Genomic DNA, 10836 nt, shown 5'->3' with positions numbered 1-10836 from the left:
AGTCGAATAATATGGCTGATTGCGACAGAGCGCAGCTTGGATACAAGAAGTGGATTGGGCCTGGTCAGTGCTTGCCTTCTGACATAGAAAAATTCTTGAAGAAAATGTTCTAAGAAGGTAAAGCTGCAGGAATTGTCTGAGGGGGGAATATCGTCATCGCATGGCCTTGGGTTGAAGCCACAGTGAAGATTTCTACATTCGGACTTAGTTACAGAAATGGAAGTCAAAAATCTTCAGCAGGACGAGGCAGAGGACTGTAGCCAAAGACAGTTCCATGAGGTCGGATACCTCTTTGGCGAAGGACAGTGGAAAAGGATTTGCTGCTGCGGAGAAGAACGTAGTGGGAGGAGCCATTAAGTCAATTCAACTGGCGATGTACCTCAGCGTGATATGCAAGCAGGTCTCCTACAGGTTCCCAGAGCAGTTCTTAGCCAATATTTTTTTTAAATCATACCTTTTGTATTGAGGCTATTTTAGCACGTTCAGCACCACTTCCAAGGGTCTAGGTCTGAAGAGGCACCACTTGGAGGATCAAGGCTCACTCAGGCTGAGTCTATGTGTGGGTTCAAGTTAGAGGAAGCCTTTTGTGTCCCTCTGGCTCTGAACAGGAGGCCAGCAATCTATCCCTTGTGAGTCTCTTTGGAGGTCATTGGACAGTTGAAGATCAAGTTCTTGTGTCTAAACAAGCTAGCTTGCAAATCACACGTCTCAAGTTCCAGGGAACATTGGGTGAGCAGAATTAGCATTAGCAGATAAACATGGTAGATAGGAGTTAATATAGTCAAACATTAAGATTTTTCAGTTTTTCAAATCTCCTTCTTGTTCTAATTTATTGCACAACCCTGTTCATTAACAGAAAATGCCACACTCTAAACAAAACACATCCTTACCTTCTCCATCTTCCCTATTTTTATTAAAGTTTTTTATCATAAAAAGCCGCTAAGGTATAGGTTGGCGTAGTTCCCTTGCTCCTACAATACATTTAATAGTGACAATAGGCTATTGGATGAGATCAAAATTATGAGAAGAACTATAGCTATGATCAAAACAGTCCTCAATATTTTCATCCTCCAAATACACTTTGCAATACAGTCCAATGGTCTCATCACTAAGATACATCGTTCAGTGTGTAAATCTCTGACACTTTCGTATATACTTTTAGTGTGTTTGTAAATCCTTACAAAAGAATTATAAATATAATGACTGTGGGGAAAATGTAACACACCCTTATGCTGAACAAGAACATGATAACAAGGATAATATTATTCAGTAAGTCTTGGGATTCATTGCTATCAAGATGTCTTATAATTGTAAACATGACAATACATAGATTAGTACAATAACTAATAGAAATGTAATTGTAGCAAGCGTATGTTATTGCCTATAGCCACAAAGAAGAGAGGGACACTATTATTAAGCAAACCATCTAGTCATGTGTACTTAGTTATTATCCTGAGGGATACATATGCAAAGTTTAGAAAGTGCATATAGCACAGTGCTCAGTAAAGTTGTGAAAAATATACAACTCACACAGATTATGTAAGACATTTGAACATCAGACCAATATTACTTTTGACTAGTCGATCAACTGCAATCTAAGTATGCTTTATAGCCCTGTTCTGCTTCAGTCCCTTAAAGTTGTTGTTTTGATCTATTAAAATAAGAGTCAGTGTGTTTTATTGGATCAAATTGATTATCTAGTTTGATTCAGAGATATGTAGTCAATTGGAAGGAGCTACATTATTTGGCTATCAAATACCAATATTGTCGAATATGTTGGTACTGAAACCAAAGATTGTTGCTGGATATGAGCAGGTTCAGGATCACCTGTCCATTCAAATCTCTCAAAAAAGCATTCAAGACCAACAGTGACGGAAAGGAGACCCTTGGTCTCTGGAATAAAGCTAAGAGCCATCCTCTCAAGTAAAATGTTAAATCTTTGTGCTACTAAATGGGTTGTTGTGAGCTATTTACAGCCTAATTGGCCACCTCCTGCAGCACCTATGTAACTTGTTAAAAACTCTTTAATTGAAAGTCCCATTTCATAGTTGGGTACTAAGACTGCATAGAATAGTGCAGTATCTGAAGTGTCGCTTGTCCTCTTTTAGGGCATGGAGAAGACTGAGTGGTAGAATGTCTCATGGTGGGCTCTATGAATAGACTAAGTTGCTGCAACGTAGTAGGTCCCACTTTAGTCTGAGACACCAGTCTGGGTGTCAGAAGTGTCCAACCAGTATGGGGACCCTTGGACGACAAACGTGTGGAGTAAGGTGGAGGTGACTGGCAGGGGCTCACACCATTTTGGAAACCTGACTAGGAAAGTCATGACCTCGCTCTTGCTGTACTTTGAGATCTTGCGAGAGCAGCAGTCATCTTGGGGGCAGTTTTCTATTGAAACCACTCCCAGTAATGACTTATTGCTTCTTATTAAGACTCTCACCACAGAGGCAGAAGCTTCTGTTGATCCTCATTACTGATTGGGTTTTCCTGAACTCCTGCTTCACTTGGAGCTCTCCGGTCTTGTCCTTTTATTCTTCTTTGCATCCTCTCACCAATGGTTGCCCTCAAGACAAGAAAATAAAGAAAGAAGAATAAAGCAGCTATCTGTTCAAGCATCAAAGTGAAGTAATGCTCAAGTTCTCAGCAAGGGAACGTTCTTACTGTGTGGTGCGTTGTAACCACATATCTTATAAGAACACCTGTGGGAAGAAGAAGAGAACAGGATTCAAGACACGATTATGTTGCCGTTTTAGAAATTACGTCACCAGAACTATTGCTTATAATTAGTGCAGAGAACATTTTGAACGTTTTTGAGAGTCACCAAACAAAAGATTTCTAGTTGAGTGGAAACAATCCAAGGTTAAGATGTTGTGATTACATTTCCAATAAGTGGGTATTATAGAAAACCAAGGACTAGGAAGGTATATGTGCTAATACCATGCGCACTGTCTTATAGGTATATAACCTTACCTATGAATTAAGCCACACCCTGCTCCGTCCACACTGGGAAAGAGGGAATGTTAAGGTATGAAAAAAGGGAGTAAGTAGTTGGGTGCATGGAAGGAGAGAGAGAGAGCGAGAGAGATCAAAGAAAATGGGACCACAAGCATTGCTTATTTTCTAGCAGTACAGACTAGGTTCTGAAGCTGATGTATAGACAATGCAAAACCAGTAACCAGAGAGAGCTGCTAAAGTAAGGTTGAAGAATTTGGGGTTCTCCCTCCATGTCTTTAATAACATCATGATTTTCTGCCCACCAGGTCTATGTAAAATCTGCATTGCAATGTATGGAGGCCAATATTATGGAGTTCATACCTTTGCCATAAGTAGGCTCTCCTGTTTTAGGTTTAAACCTATAATAACTGATAAAAAACCCACCAAAAAGTAAACAGCCTTTGTCCCTGTAAGCATTAAAACACTCGCAAACACCTGCACAACCACAATTTAAAACACCATTTAAAGAAAGTAAAGTCAGAAAGATTGAGTCATATTTGTTTCTTTCTGAAGGGCTAAAACAATGCAACTTTGTCATGCAATGTAGTAGCAAGAGAGACTGGTCTAAAATTAATCTGCTTGAGTGTTGTCGTTTTGGGATGTCACTAAAATATTGTTTCTTCTTACTTTGTTTTAAAGGTGCAGGGTTTAGAAGCATGGTTAATATTTTATACACTGAAGTGAACCTGGTAATGTTAAAATCATATTTCATCTTTTGGCTGTGTTTAATTATTTCACTGACTGGTGACATGGCTATCTCATAAGAATCCTAGCCACAATGTACTATCACATTTACCCACAGAGACAGAATGGGTAAAACACAGATAGTGATCAGCACCCACTTTCTTCTCCAAATGTCACTATTAAAGCATTAGGAATGAGACAGTCTTTTTCAAAATGCACTCAATTGTCAATCAACGTATTTACAAAACCAATATTCTATGGCACGCAATTAAATATACAGAGTCACTTTTGCAGGTTCTATAATCCTTTATTCTTTTTCTGAAATCCATCCTCCAGAAGTAGACAATGCGTTTTGTCCCTTCTTGGGAATTCTTCAGGGCTCAGTTGTAAATCGCTACTTACATCATTTGTCAAATGATTTTCTCAATGTTCCAAGAAAAGAGGGTAGCGTTCTTTGTGATTAGAAAGACGATCACTGTTTTTAATTCACTGTGGAACTCATCAAGGTTAAATTCTGGCCCGTGTTGGCCACAACACTGAGTACAAAGATTAGTAGATGTGCATATGAAGGCTATTTTCGCAATTCCCTCATTCCAGAGTAGTGACAGGTATCTCTGAAAAGATTGTTGTTATCACGCACATGGGGTTAGTTAAAAAACAGAATGCAATGTTAAAACCAGCTAGGACTGCCCACACAACAGCAGCATCACCTTAATGTGTTCAGGCAAAGAGTGCAGAATAGTAGCAATGACGATGCTTAAAACATCAAGTTTTAAGAGCCTTTTGATATAGGGGTAAACAATAATTTAGTGATTTGATGGCATTTAAAATGTTAAAAAGAGTTCACAAGGGACCATGAACAACTTGGACCATATGTACACAACTTTTAATGGGCCACTGATTCTTTGGTCCCTTACCAGTAGAAGAAGGAGAGGTGCAAAGGTGCTTCTTCCGCCTGGTTCATCTTGTCTTTGGCTGTTGAAATGAGTGTGCAAAAACTAAAGAGGAGAGTGGCATAAAGATTACTCTTTGGACAGCAAAAACAGATATAAAAATGCTCTCAGGCTCTATAATGCCTCCATTAAACAGTTAAAATGAGTGCTGCATCCAGTAGTCCCCAGGTCAGCTTTCAGACTGCTAAATCTTTTCTTTCCCCTTAGGCCTCCAGAAAGGTAACTGCCCCCTCTAAAGAACAGGCTTGCAGATTTATTTGTGGTTAAGATCGTTGCTATCTAAATGAATTTTCCAACGTTGTTTGCTGTACCTCCACCTGTGAAGCCTTGTGATAACGGTAATTTTGCTCAGTTCAGTACGATTTTCCTTGAGCAATCTGCAGCCACAATTGTGAAATGCAAATCTGGCACTCCTTTGGACTCCTCTCCCCCTGCAGTATTAGCAGCTGCAGTTGAAGTAATCAATCTGGTGAATCATAAAGTTTGTAACCTCTCTCTCTATCATCTGGCACACTGCCAGCTGTATGGAAGCTAGCTAAGGTGGTCCACTGAAAGATATCTCATGCAAAGTGCACCCAGAATATCCTGCAACTTTTTGTCCTTTATTAATTGTAATGTAAGAACAAGTCCATGTCATTGGAGGATTCTCCTACAAAGGCAATGGAGACAGCCCCCTGAGCAAAGGCAATGTGCAAATGTATATTCTGTTAAAGACAATTCTCTCACCCTGAATACAAGCAGTTGCATATGTTCGCTAATTAGAGCTGGCAGGAGGCCTCTATAGATAACAAAAATATAAAGCAAGCTGGTTTTCAAAATCTACGTGTCTAGTGCCAAGGCTCATCTTGCCTCCCCTCAAAGATGGGCACATTGAGGGAGCAGAGTTAGCATGAGCAGCAAAAACTCAGTTGTAAAAAGTTATTATAGTCAAACATCAGAATTTTCGATTGCCTGCTTTGACATGTCTCAAAATGAAAAAGCATGAAAACACTTTCCACATCCTTAAGTCCTCTTTATCTGCTCTCACCTTGTGGATGGAGCAATAATTTAATGTTCCAGATTTTGAAAGCCTTGGAATCACACTTAAGACACAAAAGACATTCTGAGACAGGGGCTCAACGTAATTTTGAATACTGTCTCCTGACAGTACAACTGCCCCAGTCTCAATATCCCCAATTCCCCTTCGAATTCTTGATTCAACCCCAGAAGTTAAAAGAAAAAACAGGTTTACTGATTATCAAGGTACTTGGACCAACACTTTGGAGTAATATGAACACTGATTTGGGATTTCAATCTATCCATAAGGTATTCAGAAACAAAATACTGATACATAAAGAAACCAGGCACTGTGATCTTTTTTCACTTAACATCACCCACATAAATCAGCCTTCCCATTGCACAGGACAGGTCTTACTAATGATCAAAGGATCAACCTTTCAGAAAATAGTCTCCAGGAGGTCCCATGGTATGACAGAGAAGCTATGTTAAAGAACAAGCCTGCACCAAACAACAAGAAAGAGCATCTTAATCTGGATAAGCTCACATTTATGTAATCATTAGTTTGAATATTTGTCTTCTCAAAAGACTCCAGAATACAGAGCATTCAAACAAGGTTTTTTTGCTAGGGCTGTTTGTCTTCCAAAATCCGCTTAAGGTCTATTTTAATCATGCACAAGGACATTATTGCAGACCTTTGCCTCTAAAATTAGAGAGCATACTCTCCAAGACTGAGCATGTTTTGACTAGTAGTTAATATCTTCTGCCTTATCGCATACTTTTATCAGCTTCCAGGTCAATACCATTCAACCAGTTCCTAACACTCCCTGTAGTGTGCCACACTTGGCAACTCCCTCCCAGAGAGTAATCAGACTTCAGGAATTAACAGGGCATAATTCCAAAAATGACTAAAATCTGGCAACAACACCCCCTCTCAAAGCTGCCCTAGTCAGAGAACATGGGGGAAAATAATCTCATTAAATAACTGCAAATGTGGTGTAACTCTACCCTCAAGCCCTTGCAAATAAATTAATCTATAAGACAGAGAGAGACCCCTTGTTGAGACCAAGGGAATAGGGTACCCTTAGCAAGTTTGAACAGACAATCCCTTGGACACCAGTATATATGATACCACCTAGCCCACTACTAGGTTGGGATATAACTATTACCACCCACACTGTTGTCATTAACAGCTCATTCCAAAAAATAAAATCATTAACTAACTCTTTACTCTTTACATCTTGAGCTGGGTTTGGGTTACATTCTAGATATAATCAATCTAGCTCCACTCTTGATGTGGATCAAGCTCTGGCTTAACCCGAACCTCAGCCTTAATCACAGGATAATCAAAGACTGTCTTATATTAGATCACAGGAGGGATATTCAGTGGCTGTCATATATTGAATCTATGGCCGCACATTTGGGACGCCCTGAAATCTTTAATAGTCCAGAATCCCTGTGCAAAGCTGATTTGCTGTGGGTGAAGACCAATTTCATCAGATTACGTATGGCCGAGCGCGAAGCGGATGAGTTATGTAAACCCTCTGTGAGGGCTCATGTATTGATAACCCCATCTTTTGAGTTGGCTCCTTATTTGTCAGTGGTCACTAATTCTTTTCATAGGTGGCTACTGTCCAAATTCCGTTTTAACCAAATTTATATGGTTCTGCGGGACGAGAAAGACTGGTGTAAGCTCGAGGAATCGTCCCCATGCAAATGCGATGGTTTCTCCACTCAGGATAATGCCCATTTTCTGTTCTTCTGTTCTTTTTATCACGAACCTCGTACCCGATATTTAAAATCAATTCTGAAGGAGCTGGGTTTTACGCAGTACAAGCCTGCGTTGTTATATTTACAGATGATGCATTCCCCTGTAATTATGTATTGCACTGCTAGCTTTTTGGCTGCATCTGTTAGACGTAAGAGATCAAGGTTAAGATTGGAATCACAGATGAGGACAGATACTCGAATTCATGTTTATTGTAGTGTTGAGTGCAAACTGTAATGAATTTTGTGTAAATAATGCCTTTTTAACTTGCTTTTAAAATCCACCTACTGTTTAATACTGTTTTAACCTGTTTCATAAGATATATGAATGTATGATATTTGTTGTAGAATACTTTTATGATTTTAATTAATCGAATAAAGTGGACTTTGACTTGAACTAACTCATTCAATTAGAAAAATTACAAAACATGTTTTATTCTGTCATTAATATCCCAATAAAAATCATTCTGGTAAAAATTGCTAAAGTCTCACAAACATGTATCGCACAATTCATATAGAGAATTCATAAAATTATCACAATTTTATACAGGACATAAATCACAATACAAACCAACATAAACACAAGAGAAAAATAAGTTTCTAGACTACACTCTCTTTGGATATAACATATCCTATGGGAAAATTAATTAAAAACCCGGCCTGGTTGCACTCCTCATTTTGCAAACACAGGATCTGATTAACCCTAGGATTATGTAAATCAATATACGTCAACGCGTTTCGATGGTTAAACTTGTTATTCCATCTTTGTCAAGACCATAGATTAATTTTTCTCTGTTATTGTCCTGTATGAGGCAAACTTACATATAGGAATATATTTATATCCGTCTAATACACAAATGATCTAAAAAAACAACAACCCATATACATTGATGCTGTGGTACAAAACTATATTCCATAATTCTTACTCGCATTATTAAACATTTACACAATGCAAATAATTCATTTCCTCATCTGCGTACTCAAGTTGCCTCTCTGTCAAGTTAATCAGTAAAATCAAGTGCAACATACAAAACAGTGTGCCCAGTTCCATGTATATCCCAGGTCATAAGTCTCCTTACTTCTCATCCCACTTCCTACTCTTTTACGAACAACAACTAGGGACTATTTAATTACCTTTTTTTGAGAGGGGAGCCTTCAGCTATTATATTGTCCAAAACATTGGTTCTTCCAAATATATTTCTTCTTTTTGCCCCCAGTTTGTCACTAAACAAAAAACGAAAGAAAAGCTACATTGTCCGCTATTTGAATGTATATATATTGTGTCCCTCATAAATAATTCATTTAGGGAGAGCTTCCTACCTTGCTTCGTAAGTATTATCTGTGTGGGTCCCACACAGGCTCGTTAGCTTGATTGTTAGATTCGATACTTTAAACTTGCCCGTCCACAGAGCTACCATTAATTAGCACCTACAACATAAATATAATATGTATTTGATACCCAGTTCTAAAATGTGCGCATTGACCTAAACTTCTACTCTTATATTGACATACCTTGCTTCCGCGTTTATTGAATGCAGGCTGCTCACAAACCAACCGAACTTCTCTTTCTTTCATGGGTCGGGGGGATTCCAAATACTCCACCTCCTCTCTCTGGTTTGTGCTGTATAGACAATACATAACAGATGTCTATCACATTTTTTTCCAGAACCTATTGATCGTCTATTCTAGATCAAATGTTTAAATGCACGCTTTGATATGTATATATATGCGCGCAGGAGCCGATGCTACCCTACCATCAGCCTTCCTTGCCTTGTGCATAGAACCTATTTAGTGTGTGTTCTAACACAAACGTTTAGATGCACGGAATGGGATACAATTATAGAGACCAAAAAGCGAGAGCCAATGTTACCTGCCCTCAGCTTACTTTACCACGTGCATGATAACAATTTAATATGCAAACATAAGGTCTAACAACTATACCAAAAAGGTAAGATACAAATGCCTTGGGGATAAAACGGGAGCCAGAATTGTGTTATTCTCTGCTCCCCCGGGGATATAGTCATAACTGCAGAATTAGTCTTTCTAGACCTCTGCCCTCCTTCTCATAACTGCAGAATTAGGCTTTCTAGACCTCTGCCCTCCTTCTCCCCAAGCGCATGGCGCTCGTACACTATTGCTCCTATTCTCACCTGATAAGATGCAGCGGTACGCCTGAAACTCGTCCTCCTTGTTGTTTTTTGTTCAAAGACCTAAAGCGAGGACGTCAACTTTAAATAAAGCAGCCTCCATTCCTATTGGTTGAAACGAGCACAGTCGTGACCAGTATACGACTTGTGCTACCACTGCCCATCTTGACCTGGAAGTCAATAAGAAAATACTTGACTTTACCGTATATGTTCTGTTTGTTTGTTTACAGTGTCTCCAAGGATGCGACTACTCTCCTATTTGAATTTATTTAATTTTCATGTAAAAGATAACATTCCCTTTGGGGAGTTTCTACGTCTGCGACGAAATTATACCACACTTACTGTAACAAAATGATGGCTCCCGTTTTATCCCCAAGGCATTTGTATCTTACCTTTTTGGGATAGTTGTTAGACATTATGGGGTCCATTAGGGTGTAGGGCGGTGGGACCTCCGCTGTGAGAAGTTGGCCTGGCATATGCTGGTCACTAGTTAAAGTGGCCACCTTGCACCAGTCCAATTCGACTCTTATGGTAGATAGGTTTAAGACAACCTTTTAAAGAAAGCTATCCTAGTGGTAGCTGTGGCGGGCAGCCTTCAGGCTAAGTCTCTGGAGCAATGTAAAGCAGCTTGTTTTACCTTATAATCTCTTGAATTCCCAAATGAATGGACACCACACAGTTAGAAATATAAAATATATATGTATTTATATCTAACACACTCTACTAATCTCTTTATGAGATTAGAAGTCAGGAACATATGCAAAAATGAACAGTTCACAACAAGTTAAGCACTTATATGGCTGGGGCCCTAGGGGCGTACCAGACCATATACTAAAAAAGAGGTATAAGAATATCGACTTGCTAGGGGACAAGGCCTAGGGCCTGTAGAAGCGCTGGGGCCTCACTAATCCACCCAAGGCAGGTAAGTAAACGACCCACGGGAGACGCATGCAGTGTGAGAACACAGCCGCGGATCCCAATAGACTTCAATGGAGCAAGTCGCGGTTGTAATTTTAAAGTTTTAGGATACTTCGGGAGAGTCTACAAGCAAGTCACTTACAGAGTAAGTAGTTCTAGAGCCAACACATACAGGAGCACCGTAGTGCTGGAGTTACCTCACCCAGGGAAGCCAGGTGCATAGGTGTCTTTTGGTTTCGGGTCGCGGCGTCGTTTTCAATGGGAGCCAAAGAAGACTTGCTGTTTGTGAAGACAGGAGAAGTGTCCGGTGGAATCCAAGGATGGATTCAGAAGAAAGAAGACCTGAAAGCAGAGGAGACAGTGTTCACAGTCACTTG

At 39.6% G+C, this 10836-nt stretch overlaps 1 protein-coding gene across 2 annotated transcripts; it reads right to left on the bottom strand.

Annotated features, from left to right (window-relative positions):
• Nucleotides 1-1133: 1133 nt before the first annotated feature.
• LOC146817728 (uncharacterized) lies at nt 1134-9592 on the bottom strand. Of its 2 annotated transcripts, XM_085609229.1 has the most exons (7): nt 9545-9592; nt 8907-9015; nt 8715-8822; nt 8529-8618; nt 4596-4676; nt 2662-2699; nt 1134-2563 (listed from the first exon to the last, which is right to left on the bottom strand). In XM_085609229.1, exons 3-7 carry the CDS (start codon nt 8810-8812, stop codon nt 2529-2531), a joined length of 342 nt encoding a protein of 113 aa, XP_085465355.1. In that variant the 5' UTR covers nt 8813-8822; nt 8907-9015; nt 9545-9592; the 3' UTR covers nt 1134-2528. The 2 variants fall into 2 exon arrangements, 1 of the variants encoding a protein (XP_085465355.1); XR_014962573.1 differs by having other exon boundaries at nt 1134-2699; nt 8529-8641.
• Nucleotides 9593-10836: the final 1244 nt, after the last annotated feature.

The sequence above is a fragment of the Triturus cristatus genome, chromosome 6, assembly GCF_964204655.1.
Source record: "Triturus cristatus chromosome 6, aTriCri1.1, whole genome shotgun sequence".
NCBI classification, from domain to species: Eukaryota; Metazoa; Chordata; class Amphibia; order Caudata; family Salamandridae; genus Triturus; species Triturus cristatus.
Note: the sequence above shows the minus strand (reverse complement) of the source record. Positions and strands in the feature narration are given on the sequence as shown.